Below are 18473 nucleotides of genomic sequence, written 5' to 3' on the forward strand. Positions count from 1 at the left end.
TTAGCAAGTGAAAATAAAATAAAATAAACAATAAAAGTTGAATCAAATAGACCATTATGGCAAGGCTGGGATGGTCCATTTGGTAAAGTACATCCGTTGGTCATCTTTCTCTGCCTTTAGACAATAATTCTGATGGCAAAAGAGCCAAACGGGACAGGCAAAAAAAAAAAAAAAAAATTAGTTTCAGCTGTCTCGTCAATCTGCTGTGTCCACTTTTCTTGATTAACTGTGTATTTAAGGCCTCAGTTTGACTCAGTATCTTACTGTGTCATACTGTTAGCTAGATTTATTGTTTTCTGTAACAACCTCAACCTTCTCCAATCAGAACATATCACTTTAAGTTTTTTTTGTGGTCGTTATTGTTTCCTAAGTGTTGTCAGTCACAGAACAAAGAAAACCATTATTTAGATACATCAAAAACTTTTTGGTCCATTTTACTTTTCTCTAAGATACAGCGTTAGGGTTATAAGGTTATAGGATTGTTTGATAACTGAAGTGACCTAAAAAATGCGGCCAGGGGTGAGAACGAGCAACCGGTTACTGCGTCTGTCCTGCACTATAAAAAACAAAAGAGAAATCAATCACATTGGGTCAACTGTCTGTCTGAAATTACAACTCTGTCTGGTCTCTTTGCATTGTTGCACAGAAAACAAATCAATCACAGTCAAATGCCAAAGACATGTGATATCTAAATACACTATAAAGCCTTGTATATACACTTTGAATACTATGCTGGGCCACTTGGACTGGATCATCTTTGCCCTCTCTCGCTGTGTAACCTTATGAAACTGCATCATGTTGTCTTTTTACTTCCTCCTTGCCCTCTTTGTTTGCCCTGTGTTCGCTCCTCCATCTGTCATGCACTGCCCTGCTGGCGTTACCTCCGTACGTCCTCCTCTGACCCAGACCTCCCATCACCTCAGTCCAAGACTTCTGTGATAGTCGCAGAGGTGTCAGCAGCTCTCCCACTGGGTGTTAAGAGGGCTTTGCAGAGGTGGGAACATCTCTGTCTGCTTTCTTTAGCGCTGCTTTGTTTCTTTGTATACCACGATTCCTTTGATTCCTTTTAACCACAGCGTCCTAGCAGCTACTTTTCCAGGAGAACCAGTAGAAACTTTATACTGCAGTGATACGAGAAAGCGTAACATTTACAGGGATCTAGTTATAGTTTCTTATTAGTAAAAAAAATCCTGTTCACCCGCGTCTTCTTCCCGGTGTGTGTACAGTCTGTGAGTTCTCCTGCTGTCTCATCATCCTCCTGTTGGGGAGGCATCCCTTGTTTTCTCCTACTGGCTCCCTACATTTGTTTTGTTCTTTTGGATTTTGTTAGTTTATCGGCTTTTCCTCCCACACTGTGAAGCACTTTCTGTTAATCCATAAGTTCCAGACTAAAGCTCCTTTATTTATCCACCTGCCTGTCTGTCTCAGCTTTGTCTGTCTTTGGGTCTTTTGTGAACATGACTACTAATTGTAACATCTTCTAAATGAATAACTTTTTAAATCTGGGGGTCAAAGTGATACCTATTCAGAAGTATCTTAAACCTGCATTCTTCTAATTGCCAGATCATACAGAATATCCCTGTTCAAGCAATTTATGACCTCTTTAAGTATTTTTAATTGTTTTTGGTCTCAATCGCTTGTTTAAAATCTTTGGGTGATTTCTTCAAAAATTAGTCTACATTAATTTTTTTTTGCCAAATTATGAAAAAAAGATTTTAAGGGTCCATATTTAACTCTTTTTAGCCAGTACAAAACTCACAGTAAATTAGGAGTCAGCAAATCTTCAGCTGTGAGCATCACAGACACTTTTGGAATTTATATTTGGTATTTCTATGTCAAAGATGATGAAAATGATAAAAATTTATATGTCTAGCTATTTACATAGACATATAAAGATATACAGATGTAAAGCTGTACAGTTAAAAAAGTTAAATGAACTAAAAACTACTAAACTGAATGTTAATATTCTCATAAAGGCTGACGTACATGTAAAGAAGTTGCCAAACCTTTACGAGAACTTCTTTGAACATGAGCTCTTACAGTGCATTTGTGGGTAAAACAGAATGCTTACCTCATGCTGCATATCCATTACACAATTACATTACACAGTCATGGCCACTATTGTTATTGTTATCACATTACTATCAATATCAGCAGGCTGTACTAAACTGAGCTGGGGTAAAACCTCCAAACAGACCAACTGTGCTTCATACCTTCAACCAACTCGGAGATGATGCAGTGTGTTTGGGCTGTGTTCTGACACAAAGCAAATACGCTGTAATAGATTGCAAATGAACTGCACCACGGACACCACCAATTAATCAAAAGGAAGATTGCTTTCTCTGTGCTATTGCAGGAAAAAAGAGTGAATTGTGCCTCCTTTAAATGAATGGATTGTATCTGCAGTTAATTATCAGTTACTACAGGGTCTCTTTGGGATGCTTCCACAGCTTAAGGATATGGCCGGGGAGGTGGAACAGAGAGCAGCTCTACTGCGATGGAGTCAGAGATAGACCTGCTGGTAATTACACTTCCAATGTAAGAGGATCAATTCTACGTAATCAGAGTGCAATCCTACTGAAAATCGAGTGGTTATTCAAGCCACTTTAACATGCAAACTTTACATTTTCGAGGGGATAACATGTCTTTAATAAACAGCAGCTGAGATCAAATAAACGATGATGGCTGAGAAGTCTGACTGTGCTGGTGCTCGATATCCAAACACTGCAGAGTGTTGCTGTTTGGAAGGAAAATTTAAAAAAAATATTTTTACTCATGTTATCCTGTCTTCAAAATCTCTGCAATCCACAGAAATTCAGTTTATGACACCAAAACACAACAAAGCATTAAATGTTGGATTTTTGGCATAATGTCTCGTAAAATATCCAAAACATACCCAAATGGACACATGAAAACCCAATGATTAGTTGAAGCAAATAGATTCAACTCTAAAAAGCTGCAGCAAATGAAAACACAAATATTTTTTTACAGACTGAAAACATTTTGATATCTTTTGTGTACATCTGTAGTTGGAGCCAAATGGCAGGTAGTTTAGCTTAGCAAAAAAACAATGAAAAAAAATAATGAAAATGTTGCGCTTTGCAAACACTCAGTCAGACATACCTTTTTCTTTTACCTTGCAGCTCTTGTGCAGAAACAAAATAAAGCTATGATGCATTCAGAGTCATTTTGCTGACTTGAACATGTCCAGTTTCCCAATGTTTACCATCTTTATGCTAAGCTAAGCTAGCTGACAAATGGCAACAGTGTCATATTTACCATACTGACTCATGCTTTCACATCACAGCGTGTCAAATACTGCTGTTTGTTTAGAAAAGTGTGATACGCACAAGTTATCCTAATTCACTGGACACGGCAATGCTGAACATCACCGACGGTCATGTTGCTCGAAAAACCAACAAAGCCTGCTTATATTTTAATCACTTGTTTGTTTACCAGGATGTATTCTTTGGGAGCAGCCGTACTCGTGCATGTTAAAAAATGATGTTTAGTGGTACCCGGTGAGTTTAAAAGTCAGGGGGTCCCAAAGAAGCATCCATACATGACGAGGTGGAAGCAACACCCTGTCTGTTTCCCTGCTGCCGCAGCTGATGGATCACAGCTCTCACACCAAGCTCACCTTTAGTGTTTCTCTGTGATTCTGTGAACGTCTGACAAAACATTAGTATTTGATGCTGTTGGAGACTAAAAGCAAGCTCCACTCACATGAGCGTGGCATCAGTTTTCTAATCTCACACTGAAATAAATTCCCAGAATTTAAAGTTTTTACTCAGAGTTTGAAACACTACCTGATTGTTTTTAAATGTTCACAGAGATATTTCAAGCCACATTATTATTACTCATCCGCCTTCATCATTGTCATCGTCATTGGGAAGCTTAAAGGATTATAATCAGCAGTTCTTTATGCATCTCTGCATAAAGTGCTTTTAATCTGAGAGCATATCAATGCAATGTTGTGGTAACAGCACAATTCTTATACCAGCAGATGTTGATCAGAATCTTTATTAAAAATATAGATTTGAGGTGGCTTTTGTTGCGAATCCATATGCCCTACCAATTGTCATGGAAATATGTGGAGTTAGGAGCAGACGGCCAGCAGTCCCTGTATCTCGTGCTCTGCTGAGTTGTGGTGCCACACAGTTTGCTTACACAAAGATTGGCCCTGGGTATGTTTCATATCGATTTGTTCTCTGGTCATGTAGGATAAAGATAGACCCCACCCAACAGGAACAACTGCAGCTAAAAAATATCACGTGGCAACCACACACAGAAACACACATGCAGCTCTTCTGGCTGTGAGGACGAGGAGGTGTTGGGGGTCAGAGCAGTTAATAACTGATGTTTCTCCTCCTCAAAGCATGTCCCATCATTAATGCTTTGTAGTTGACTTTTTTCCTAATTTATAGCTAAAGCGCATATCTGGAGTACGGGTGGATGGGTGGGTGGGGGGCATCTCCATGCAAAGAGGGTGACAGCATTTATGGGAGAGTGCTACCGAAGTTTACAACCCCTCGCTCATCGATCAAAGCCATCCAAGGCATTAATCATACACTAAACCAATTACCGTGCCATCACACTCCTCTGGCTGTCCATCTAATCTCAGAGACTTCATCAGGACAGCCGAATGCTGCTTCACAAAGAGCCATCACTATTAATGTACAAGGAGGGAATCATAATGATGTCTGCTGTGTGCTTTAAACCTCCGCGGTTCTCTCGAGATTGCTATAATTCAGGATAAATGTTTTTCTCATTACGAGGGATCTGTCTGAGAATGAGAGGGGATACGTAATGATCGACATGGCTAATAATAAGACTGATGATGGATGTGTTTGGTTCTATCATTGTTCAGCACTAATGCTTTTTCAAACTTTGATTTACTGGGAAGGAAATGTATTTTTTAAGCTAGCTTTTTAAAATTAAGGCGTCTAAAATGTAGCTTTAAACATCAGTCTAACCACATTTTGTTCATTCTTAGAAATTGCTTAACTTACTTTTAACCCATTACTTATTTATTCAATACATTTGTTTCCAATTTGTTTTGTATTTCAGGAAATTAATATTTATAACATATGAGTTATTTACTGTTTCTAGCATGTAAAATTCAGTTTTTTCTATTTTACGATTGTAGCACAACAGAAATATGTCACAATACTGTATTACATACAGTTTATATGATAGCAGATTATACATAAGACTAAGTTGGCTTGCGTATTTTCAGCAGTGTAAATGCAATAAAACTTCCCTACAAGTGTTAAGCTATCGAAATGCTTTGTGTGTGGTTATGTTTATGGGTTTTCTTCTCTTGGTTAACAAAACATGGACAGATGCAGTGTTCACCTCCATGAAGAAGGAGAACTTGTGAGTGAGTGGAGTCAGTGCAGAAAGAGTTCAGGCAGTAGGGTGAGGCGGGGACAGCGTTTACCAAACTTAGTCTCTGTCTGCTGCCAAAGTATAATTGGCTGCTCGTGTTAGCGTTATTTATTTACAGCTTTCCTTCGTTGGTCCAGGACAGTGATTGAAACTGATTTGCCACACTCTGTCATATTTTGAAAATTCAGTCACTACTAAGGGAGTAGTCCACGCCTTTGCTGTGTTGTGTTTCCCTGCTGGGTGTCTCGCTGACCACAGTCGATTGTGGCAGCCTTCAATCATTGAGCCCCCTCTCCACACAGTCAGTCAGCTGAACTTGAAATCCATCATCTCAGACTACAGCTGTGGATTGAAGTGTTTATTCTGCTCTGGAGTTTCATGCTAGACGGTTGCTCTAACCAGAACCTGCAGCAGGTACAGAACTGGTTCTGGTGCTATACCAAAGACTTACTGGAAAGGTAAGTGACAGGTAAGTGATTACACAGCTCCTTTACATAACTGTGACAAAGTACTTGACGGCTAAAATACCACCTTAAATATTCATTATTAATACCCGCAAATCAGGAATTCGTTTTTATTATAAATGTGGAAATATATCCAATCAAAACCAAACAAAAGTCTTACAAGTGTACAAGGGTTCATTCGCTGGAGAACAATTTCTTAGCAGTAATAGGCAGCGTCTTTAATTCTCATCAGTCTGGTCTCGGTGCAGTGACCTCCGTGGTGCAAAGATGTAAAGGACCGCTGCTAGCAACAAGACTCTGTTCCAAATGTTGTTTGGAAGAAAACTTCTCTGGATGCTACTTTGTGTTTATTTGGATCTCATTTTGGGCCTATTTTCTGTAAAGTTGTTGCGCTGTTATGAGTTTTTGACCCCGGGAGTAAAGCAAACTTAAAAATGTTGGTCCCAGAAGTAAGGACAAACCAAGCAGACTTAAAGCAATCTGAAACAAAAGATAAAGACATCGGGTTTGATATAAACTGAAGACAGACTATATTTGTCTAATGATCTCAACCAGACAAGTAATCAATAAACTCTACACTGATATCTGAGTCTGTTGGTTGTAGCCGTGAGAATTATAAACGACAGCCTTAACGGCATCACAGCCAAAGGCCAGAGTTCTGCACTGTTCTTAGACTGTCTGCAGCCCGGGCTTAATCTGATAATGTCTGGTCTGTAATTTGGCCTTAGTGGGCAATAAAGAGGGCAAGGTGAAGACCAATAAAATAGTCATGTTCGTCAGTGACTGTGTGCTGTCTCAGCGGAGCTCCGGTGAGGGCAAAATGAAGCCCATCCATCGCCGGCTGCACAGCATTGACAGTGCAGTGCAATAGAGCTCAGTCACTTTACACAGTGTGTTATCAGATGAAGGGGGGAGGCAGCCCGGAGCAGCGATACTGTCGGAGGAGAGGGTGCTCAGTTTTTACTCCAACAAGTGGCCGCATTCGCTTCCATCTACGCTGCCCTCGACTTGTAACTGTAATCCGGCCCATGCAGCTGTACATACAGGGGATCGGTGTCATAATACAGTGTAATGCCACTTTAGGGCCGGAGCATTAGCCTGGGTGGGCATGCTCCAGCTGGGTAATCCTTATCTGATTGGACTATGAGACTAATCCTGCTCTTTTCTGCCACTCTGCACTGCTATCTTCTTTTATCTCATCCTGCCTCTCTGTTATGCACTGAGCACAAACATCACTATTCAAACATGCACAATATGCACAGAAATGACTCCCACATGTGTTTTCAGATGCACCAATGTGCAGTACACAGATACTCCCACATGCAAATACATAAAATCATGAGGCAGGAAGGGTGAACTGTGATCTGGGGTGATGGACAGGAGCTGTGTAAGTCTCCTATAGTAAGTCACCTCTTAACATAACAACAAAAAGACACACCCGCATGTTGCCTTTGACTCTTTAGAGCCCTTATGAAGAAAACCTGAGTAGCAGCACAAAATTCAAGCATGCTGGGTAGTACATATGTAGCACCTTAGCAATATGAGTACACACCAGCGCATACACATCTGGCAGCACAGATATTTAAGGGCCAATTTTACACCTGGAGATGATAGAACAATAAACTCTGTGATCAGAGGATGCCCTTCTCTACCATTTCAGCCACAGCCAACTCAATATGCACCCATTTGAATAATCAGCCACTGGATACATTTTAATATCCACTGACGGAGATCAGTTTGTTGATGCCTCGACTATAAGCGGCTGTAAAAATGTCACCTCCCTGATTTGATAACTCTGCATACCTTTATGGCTAACCTGGCTTTACAGATGTTGCTCTGGTGCTTTTCTGCAGACAGATGTGATAATTTTTGGATTGACTGTTAGTAGCTAACATGTTAGCAAAGTGTGTGTTAAATTGAAGTTCAATTGAAGCCTAGCCAGCAGCTATACTCTAGAGCTGCCTGTGTCAGTGAATTTAAAGAATTTGCCCCCACACAGCCGCCATGAAGAACAACATAACAAAAAAAATGCCCTGTTTTTGTACACATGCATATCTCTGCTATAAAGTTGGACATTTTAACACGGTCCTTAGGGATGACTCACTTTCGGAGCCAGCCTAAACAGCAGTTTTTTTGCACCTCTGCGATGGCTTTCATCCCCAGAGGATGCTACTTGATCTCAACAGATGCTGGGTGAATTGGCACAAAAACGCTTTTGTGAAACATATTTATGTTTCCCTGATAATATAGGTTCAACATAGGCTGTGCCAGAATGATGAACAGGTTGATATTTTACCTGCTAAAAATATTAATGTCGCGAGCATGTACAGACTCACAAACAACATGGGTTCAAAGTCTTGTTTAAAAATGCTACAAATATTCTAAATATATTTTCTTTACCTGCAACATTATGCAACAAGAATGAACCTGATCTCTTTTGAATTTGGACTGTGATTCAGACAAAACAGGAAATTTAAGGGCACCAACTGGGACTTTAGAATATAAAGGGTATTTCTTTGAAATTTCATAAATTATAGGTCAAATGATTAGATGAAAAAGCATCCATCCATCAATCCATCCATCAATCCATCCATCCATCCACCCATCCCACCATTCTCTTCTGCTTATCCAGTTTAAGGGTTGCAGGGTGAAGAAGCGAACATTAAGTGAAAAAACTTTCACAGCTTAGTTAGTTATTGTATTTTAGCTTTTGTGGTTTGGACACAGCTAGAAAGACTTAGATTAGTCTCACTGCTTTAGGTCCAGGCACAAAAGAAAAATGTGGCCCTCTTTCATCATGAAGTCCACTATTTCTCTCCAACGTCTCTTCCTAAACTGTGTCCTCATCCTGAAGCCACAGTAGAGCCTGAGGGTGGCGCTGTAATGAAGACGAATGCCTCAGATTACGAGCGACGTGCACGAGGAGGGGGGAGCAGAGGCGGCTTTTTTACAGACGTCCCAGATAGGACGGAGGAGCGGCGGCCTCCAGGGACCAATTCATCCGCATCACACATGTTTACTCTGCACCGTTCATGCTTCACCAGCTGAATCTCTCTCTGCACCCACACTGTGTGCAACCACATCTGTGTGTGTGTGTGGTTGGACACAGTCACTGGACTTTTAATGCTGGTTTAAGGCTGGACCAAAAAGAACTAAAGTAGTGTCTGGATAAAATCAAACAACTAAAAAGAAAATTAAGCCACTGTTCAGTGTGCACTGATTAAAGACCCAGGTTCACCTAAACTAATAAAAAATTTGACAAGAGGATCAAAAAACTGAAGGAAGACGGACACAGAATAAATAAAAATCTAAACCTTTTCAAGGAAACTTCTAAAATTGTGCCACGTTAATGTGTTTTCATATAAGTGATCAAGAGCTATATTAAGAAATAGTACTTAGTGTTTTTCAGATTAGTATTTTCACACTAATACTGAAAGTTTTCTAGACTTGCAGTGCATAAAAGAATCTGATGTTTCTCGCAAAACAAAGCCATCAGCGGCACTTTTTAGTCCTAGAAACCTCCTAAAGCATGATGTTGGTCCTGTTTCTAGAGTTGCTTTATCCTAAAAGCATGAAAGCAGTTGATTTATTGAATAGGAAAGCTGGAAAAAGTGACGGTTTGCTTAAAAAAAAAGAGTTAGATGGTAAAACAACTGATCAATTATTACTCTTCATTGCAGCTTGTGTTATCCATGCGATGACATAACTGGTAACTGTGCTGTAATGTGCTGGCTGATTATGACATTGTTCCAGTTAAAACAATCTCCTCAGGGGGTCCAACAGAAATCATCTGATGTCCCTGGAACCAATCACATCTCAGGAATGTGACAGCAAGTGATCCATCCCCAGGGGGCTTTGAACAGAGTGATGCATTCCGTTTGAACTTTAGTCATATCCATGAGGAATTTTGCAGTTGACAATAAGAGTCCTATATCTGAGGCATAAAGTTTTGTATTATGTGCATGTTCTTGCAAAAGCACAGAAACACACAAAATTCTTCTACCTGCAGACATGTTTGAGAAATTGTTGGCCACATGATGAAAAACTCAGCCTGCATATTGATAAATGCACCTGCATGATTTGACTAAATTTGCCTTACTTATTGATTACCAATCTATTTATTTACTCAAATGATATTAGGTCCAAGATATAAAGCATTAACTATGACGATAAACCATGATCACATCACGTTGCTGATATGATGAGATCATTTGTAAGTGAGGCTGACATAAATGCTCGTGAGCAGTAGTGAAATAGAGCCTGCAGATGTGGTTTTGAGGCTTTGCCCTCAGCCTCTTGAACTTTATGTTGTTCAGAGTCAGTTTGAAGGTGAATCCAAATTCATAAAAGAAAGGTTTTATTCAAGCAGTAAGTAAAGCCACACAGTCAAAGTTAAGTACAAAAAACAGAATCCAAAGGTGAGCAATTCCAAGCGGAAGTACAGACCCATTGGTGGGAACAGTGATAAGGAGCAAAGAAACTGAAGGGACAAAACCAAAGAGGACAACAGACAGGATCAGAAACAGGAGGAGAACAAGACACAGGTGGATGTAATCAGCACGATCAGACAGGCAAGAAGTTAAAACCAAAACAAAACTTCCAAGAAAAGAAAAGTAGTACAGGAAGCCAAAAATACTGAAGCAAAATACACACGACTAAACACAGAAACAAGAAAACTCACACTTAACAAAGATGCAACTAAGGGAGGGAGGTACAGCTGAAAACTAGAGGCATGAGCCTAAACAGAAACCAGTGCTCAGATAATGCTGCACAAACTCAAACTCAGTGATGAATACACCAAAAGAGGAATCCTGAACTAAAGCAACACAAAAGTCAAAGCTTTAAACCAACAACACAAAACCTTCACGATACATGTAGCCTAAAAAGTAACAGTTTTATAGAAATGTTTATAGATTTATATATACATTTATTTTATAGATATTGTAAAACTATTGGCAAACTACTAAACTATTAGCAATAACCACTTTACGTCACTCTTAGCTCAATGCGTCCCAAGTTGCTACTGCAAAAGCTCTGGATGCAAATTATGCGGTGTCATAACAAACGGAAAAATTAGTTCCCCCAGAAATAAAAAAAAAAAATCATTTTAAATGTTGTTGCACAACTTGCTGTTGTTTTTAAGAAAGATTTAGTGATGGAAAATCACATATGGTATCCTGTTATAACTGTTATCCATGTGATTTCCACATTTCTTTAAATGCCCCTGAACCCACCAAAGTCTGAACAACGTCTTCCCGTCATCAGTGCAAGATGGCAGCTTCCATTTCTGCCTCATTTTGGTGTCACTTTTGCTCACTGAGAGAAAGTTGTGACATTTTTTTAAATTTTCATATAAAGCCGATTTGTCGAAACAACAGTTCAAATCAATTTCTGAGAAAGAAAAGCAGCAAATCCTAAAATGTGCAACAAACAGCATTGACTGATCAGTTATTTCAGCTTTAGAAAAGAAAAGTGAACATCTGTTAAATCAATACGAGATATTCTGTGTTTTACCCAGCGCAAACCTCCAAAGCACACTTGCACGGTTTTATACTGAGGGAAAGTAAATGATCAGTTTTCTGTAGATCCACAGGAGAAAGATTTTTCTGTTTCTCTGACAAGCAGTGAGCGGAGCAGAGGTCGAGGTGCACCCAGTGTGGGTATTCCCATTTTGCTTTTTCACAGGTTCTCTTCTTCTGTAGCTGTTATACAAACACAAACGGTCGCCTACCTGCGTACACTCAGTAAGCAGAATGTGTGGGATACCGAGCTGCCAAACACACAGTCTGCATTCACTGCTGCGAGGAGGATTGAGCGACCACTTCAACTATTTGCAGCCTCAGCCGCTGCCTGATCACCAGCTCACTTTAGAGGAACCGGGGAACCGTGAATACTATCCGTCTTGGCACTTTGATTTAATAGAGCAGAGCTACAAATTGAAACCTAATTAACATCTGAAATGTAAACTTGATATCTCTCCTCCTGACACTCTATGTGCTGAAACAAGGCAGGGTTTGGTGCTTATCGCTGCCTCTCTCCAGCTGCATCCGCTCTATATTTTCCTATTTTTCAATTTCCCCCTCACAATTTTTGGTATAAAATTGCTCAAACTACCTATAATTAAATGTACTCGCTTTTTAAGACCCAATTTCCTGAGCAGGAAGTCATTTGAATTAGAATTTAAATGAATCTGACCCCGCTGAGTAAATGCAGTGGCCCCATTTTTCCACTCCCCTGCCTCTTCTGGGCCGGGGATCATTCATGAATCACAAATGACAAATCTGGGTTTATTTCCTGCCATTTTGATCCTGGATTCAAAGGAAGAAGCACATTGTGCTAATGCAAAAGGAACACACACACACATGCGCGCACAGCGAGTCTAAGTGTGATGTTTTTTGCTCTCATCTTGACTCCGTGCTGTTCTGTTTGCCAATTAAATAATGGCCTGGCAGGGATAAAAGCCAGTCACTGTCACAATTACACTCCAGCTGTAACTCTGATCCTATGTCGACTAATATAATCATTGTATCAGTGTTTAGTGTTATTCCTCTTATTTATCAGGTGAAGGCCAGCTGAGCTCTTTTGCCTCACATCTCGAGCTGTGTTGGTGAGACTGCAGCTTTCTGATCCCAGCACCTGAGCAGCTTCTCGGGAACAGCTGAGGTGTCAATGCTGTGATCGAAAGAAGGGCTGTGCACCAAATAAAGGTGCTTTTAAGGGTAAATGTATTGAATCTCATTAACAGGAAGAGCAGCATGACTTGAATACCATTACACTCCTTGTTCTTTACTTTACTTTTCATTTTCAGAGTGAAATATTTCAGTTGTTGCATATCGGGCATATCTATTTTTTTTATTTTTTTTAGCAGACCTGCAATTAATGATTATTTTTGTGCTCCAGGTTATTTAGAGTTTTGCCTTGAAATTGCTAAAAAAGCATAAAACACCTGTTAATTTGCTTTTCAAAAAAAACAAACTGTCAGAACCCAAAGATATTCAGACTTTAATAGTTATGACAAAAAAGCAGCAAATCATCAGACTCAACAAGGAAACGTTCAGTATGTTCAACTGACTGGCATCCATGTGACACTAAAATAATCACGGAAACTAAAATTCAGTGCCAAATCACAACAACGATGGCCTCAAGGCACTTTACAATAGTTTTAAACCAGGAAACGTTCAGCCATATTTAATTTAAATGTTTTGTTCGGATATTCATTCACCCCAACCTCCTCCCTACAGGGACTCTGAGGCATTATAGCAGCGTCCCCTGACTTCCTAATTTGTTCCTGTCATAATTACTAAAAATGAAAGAAATGTCAATTTTACACAACTAGGGAGAATTTTTAAACATGACAAATCTTTGAAAATCTTTTGAAAGCAAAAGCACATTGTTTCACACATCATTCAAATGTCATTTTTGTGTCTAAACATTTGAAGTGGCAACATATTTGTTTTTTCTTTGAATATATTATCAGTCTTTAACTGGATGTTGACAAAAAGATTCTTATTTTCACATCCAGCTCCAAATCACTTGGATCCGAGTTTGTATCCAGCTAATAAATTTCCAATTTCCACTCTTGTTTTCTGGTCTGTTTTTGGTCTCCTCCACCTTCGCCCTCTGTTTAGTCTCTTACAACCTGCTGTTTCATAGTGAGCAGAAATCAAAGAGGGAGGTGCACTGCCTCCACAGTTAAATAATGACCTTAAACTCTCCTTAAAGCTCTGTAAGCCAAGGAAAGCTGTAGATTTGGTCAATAATTCATCCCTACTCCACAAGCAACCTCTTTCACACTGCCATTTTATCATAGTTATTTTAAAGATATTAATTATAGCGGCTTTAAATGTTTCTTCTTCTTAAACTTTGAACAGAGGGTGCTGCTTATCACAGGGGGCAGAAGAGCATGAAGTCAGCCACTGAGGCCTTTCAGGGGCTCACAGCTAAGACGATGAACAGATTTGTAACGCTCTGTGCCCTCACAAGGTTACAGCACCTCACTCCAAGTCAGCACTGACCGCCTCCACCGGGGCATGACAGGAAACACGCCGCCGCCGTCTGACAGGGCAGACACTCGAGGTCGTCTGAAAACCTGCACTCAGGACGTGAGGCAGTTTGACATCTCAGAAAGTACCGGGCACAGGGAGGTCGAAGGTTATATGACAGGCAGCTCTGCCATCATCAGGGTTGTCAGGCAGGTCAGGCCTGCTGACAGATGTGACTGCATCTCGACTTTTGGGTCCTCACACTCTGTCCAACGTGCTGCCCCGGTGTCACATCCTCTTTAAAGGTACAGATCTCCTGCAGCTTCCTTTAATTAGGGTTAGACCAGCTTATTGGCATGCCAATATATCAGGGTGATATATGATGATGGTTCATCTCCACCTACTGCCTGTGAATGTGTTGTTAATTTATTATTTAAACTCTAAAGCCGGACTGAATAAACAATTCCAGACTGGTGTGGGTGACTTTTATGCAACCGGAAACCTGATTCAGCCTGCCTGCAGGAGCTAAACACCAAAATTAACTGTTGAAGTGCAGCAATTCAGTTTCGTGATTTTTATATAAGTGTTTTTGGAAGGGCTTATTTTACACCAGGTAAAAGTTACAACAGTTTCTTCCAAAGCTCAAAACTGCTGAGATTTAATGAGTTACATTAGTTTTAGACAGAATTTATGTGGAAAGCCTACTTTTTGGGATCCAAGCTAACTTTTCTTGACCTTGTGATCCATTGCAAGATGCAGATGCCATTTCTACCGATATAAATTTTGGTTTGTTCATGAAAAAGATGAAAACTGAAACGGTCCACAAATTCAGACAAACTCATTCTAATCTGAATTGTTCTCATCTATTAGCTGCACATCCGTGTAGTCCTTTGGGTTTACCTCACAGAAACCTGTTTCACCCGGCTGGAAAATGGACTTGTCATTTCGGCTAAAAGTGAAATTTCTCTGTTTCTTTTTCAACAAAACATAACTAATACCTGAAAAGTGCTAAAAAGTTCATTTCAAACAGATTTAGAACATGAAACCTAAATGATGGTGTCAGATCTTTCCAGCTCGTTGATTTGTTTGGTATAAGGTAGAAATCTCCTTCCCCATGAATGCAGAACACATATAAGCTCATAAGCAGCAGCCAGGTCACATGTTGCATTTTTACTTTCCTTCTATCAGATTGTATCATTTGAGGCACCAAGAAGGTCAGTGATGTATTCAGTATCCTAAGAGATCTTTTGGCTTTTCACACACATTTAAACACCCTTTGCAGTCAAACTCTGCAGTGGATCTCATTTACATTGAGTAGCATAGAAAAAGAGAGAGAATAGGTTCACCTCCCACAGTACACTTGTGTCGTGGCAGTGCTGAGGCCTCTTGGGCGGGCGGCTTCAAACGCACGCAAATGAACACGTTGGGAAAGTTTATGTTGCACTACAGCACCACAGAAGAACCGACTTTCCTCTTACCTTCCAAGCAACACGTCCTCCACAGGCCCGAGTGGGTCATCACCTCCTCGTTCTTCTTGCTGGTCTCGTTCTCGTTCATGGACTTGCTCCTGCAGACGCCGCGGGAGTACAGCCAGTAGTCCGTGCCGACCGCGATGGTCATGAGGCTGAAGGCCGCGAAGGCGCCCACCGTGGTCAGCAGCATCTGGACTCCGCGGTCGAACAGACCCATGTTTCCGCATTCCATGAAAGGGGGACCCCCTTTCCTCTTGATGTATAGGAAGTAAATATTTGAAAATTTGCGGGACCAAATCAAACCGAAAAAACGGGATATACTCGAGCGGAAGGAGAGGGAAGAAGGAGGCGGAGGATGCGGTAGGAACCTTATGGTTGCGTTTGGGTGAGGACCAAAACAAGAGAAAAAACTAACTATGGCAGAGAGAAGGGGGAGAGAGGAAGAGGCGGTGAAGTCTCTCCTCTCTGTTTGTTTTAACTTTCACACCCAAAAAGATGTGTGGAAAAATTAGGTATGCAGAGGATGACAGCACCTCAGCAGGCCCGGAGCTGCAGATGGAGCCCAGCACTGGAGCCACTTGCAGCAAGAAAACAAAAGCTACAGATGTGATTATTAACACAGATCTATGACTGGTTAATTAAAGCCTAGGGTAACTAAGAGGAGCCTAAAAAGAAAAGCAAGGCTTATTCTGTACAGGCCGGTCAAAAAACAACCTGTTCGTTGACTTGTAGAGATCACAGCTATAAGCACTGAGCTGAATTTACACGAGCTCAAATGGAGCAAAGAGACGGCTGGGTGGGTGGGGGGTGGGGGGGCGCGGTGTTGGAGTAATGGCAGGTTTGAAGTACAACAGTTCAATACGTCTGTTACAACAAGTTGCTTTAGTCAAAGGCTATAACATTACGTTTACTAGTAAGAATTCAGAAATAGAGCTATTCTAAAGACTATTGTTGTTATTAATAGTATTATTCTAGTGGCTTTTATTAGTAAAAATAAACTGGGGAAGGAAACGAAGGACAAAATCTAAATCTATCATATTAGTGGTGACAGCGAAGAGTAAACAAACGGACCGATTCGAGTCCTGTCGAGAGGAAATAAAAGCGATTCCCTGCGTGTTTTATAACAGCCTGTTGTGAGGTTAAAAGCAAATCTGTCTTCTCACAAATCAACCCGGTGGAATGAGGAAATCAAGGCTCAACGACTAAATTAATTCATTAGCCGGCGCAAAGAAACACACACGCTCAAAACCAGATCGAAACCTACGTAAACCTAACAAAAATAGTAATAAATTAGTTTAAAAAAAATAAATTAACCGCTTAGATTTTCCTTTTTCCTAAAATTTTGATCCCCAGTTTCCATATGTAGCCCTATAGCTCTGGGAAGGTTTCCGCCGAAAATGGGGGTCTGCGGTCAGAGGAGGTTCGGTGGTCGACGATCCGGAGAGAGCGGGGAGCATCCAGCAAGGCAAGCCGACCATCACTCGACATGGAGCCGGCAGGAGGAGGATGAGGAGTCGGTGTGGGCGCCGCCGCAACCCACGGTGCTTCTTCGGCGGATGGAGGAGGATGGTGCTGCTGCTGCGTGGATATCCAAATTCACCGTGGCAGTATCACACCCAGGACGGTCCCGTTTGTATAGCCCTTGCGCCATGTAATAACAAGAAAAAACAAATTCTGATGAAGGCTGCGATCCCCCTGCTCTCGCCTCCTCCTCCTCCTCTTCTTCTTCTTCTGCTGCTTCTGCCGCTGCTCTCTCTCCTGCGCTCTCGGGTGCAGGTTCGGCCGCTTTTGCAGGAAGGGGGTGAAAAAATGATATTACACAATCAGGAGAGCGACTCGCACAGATCCACGGACAGCGCTGGTGTTGTCACGATGTCAATGTGAGCAGCACTATACATTCAACAAATCCACTCCAGCCGTTTCCCCCCTCTTTTTCCTCGGACGCTGAGTGATGTCAGTGTAAAGAAGCCGCTCTTGAATCGGAGGGTCACTTTCCTCCTCCTTCCGCTCTGGCGACGCTTTAAAGGCCCACAGTGTCGGCGTGTGTGCGCGCGCTCAGCGCTGCAGCAATGGAGGCCAGTTGCTGGAAAGATATTAAAGATTTTTTAATTCCGTTTCTGTGAGTGGTGGAGGGGACGGAATGAGGGGGTGTTGCGATGGTGGACTCTCTCTCCCCCCTCGCTTTCTCTCTCTTCTTGAATGGTGGGTTGCATTTGTGCACACATGCTGAAATTTACGCATTTAATGGCTTTATTGTGATGATTATCGCCCGATCCAATCATTGCAGCTCTCGTACTCTTCTGTGAAGTAGCCACACTAAATGTCACTTTTCTCGCGTTTTTGTTGTTCTGTGTTTTGTTTTTTGTCACTAAAAACCTCGATTTTTCAGCTACAGCGCACAGCGTTACAGGCAGACATCCCCGCTCCGCGATTTTTCTTTAATGAGGCTTAGTAGCGAGAGTGAATGAGGCTTGGCTGACATTGAGCGTTTGAATATATGAACCCAGTCATTCAATTATTATTTTATTATTATTTATTTTTTATAATGACTGGCTCCTGTGTAAGTAATGTCCGGCAGTAGCGCAGCGATGTTGTGTGAGTTGTGAGAGAGGCTGTGGTGCTGAAAGAACAGCTCCCTGAAGCGCTGCTGTCCCTTCGTGGAGTTTGTCGCCCCCTGGTGTTCAAATGTGTGTATTACAATTGATAAAACCTGTGTAACCCAAAGACATCGAACCTCTGAGGTCCCATGACATTATTTTCTCAGTTAATTAGAGGTGCTCACCTTATTTTCAAAATAACACACTATAAATTAAAGCTCTAAGTTGTTACTTAAATTAGTATACAAGAATCATCATACGTAACTTTAACCTTACTTCATCTTCAAGCTACCAGGTGGATTTATTTATTTAGATTTTCCTTTTTCCTAAAATTTTGATCCCCAGTTTCCATATGTAACCCTATAGCTCTGGGAAGGTTTCCACCGAAAATGAATATTATTTACATGTGACAATATTTCCTACCATGAATTTGTCTTTTTACTTTTCCTATAAAATCATATAGTATTCTAATGCCCATGTTTCATGTGTCTCGTTGCCCTTGTATTTTCTCTTCAAACCTTTCAAACTTGAATAAAATGCATTTATTTGATCACTTAGTTAATGAGA

The 18473-nt window shown here is 40.9% G+C and overlaps 1 protein-coding gene across 1 annotated transcript in view; it reads right to left on the bottom strand.

Annotated features, from left to right (window-relative positions):
* The window catches only part of cacng2a (calcium channel, voltage-dependent, gamma subunit 2a), an 87557-nt gene extending 69084 nt beyond the window's left edge, over positions 1–18473 (bottom strand). The window contains exon 1 of the mRNA XM_085155783.1: positions 15316–18473. Within this exon, the coding sequence (XP_085011909.1) occupies positions 15316–15541 (226 nt within the window). The 5' untranslated portion in view covers positions 15542–18473. The remainder of the gene's footprint in view (positions 1–15315) is intronic.

This window comes from Neolamprologus multifasciatus, chromosome 4 (genome assembly GCF_963576455.1).
Source record: "Neolamprologus multifasciatus chromosome 4, fNeoMul1.2, whole genome shotgun sequence".
In the NCBI taxonomy this organism is placed as follows: domain Eukaryota; kingdom Metazoa; phylum Chordata; class Actinopteri; order Cichliformes; family Cichlidae; genus Neolamprologus; species Neolamprologus multifasciatus.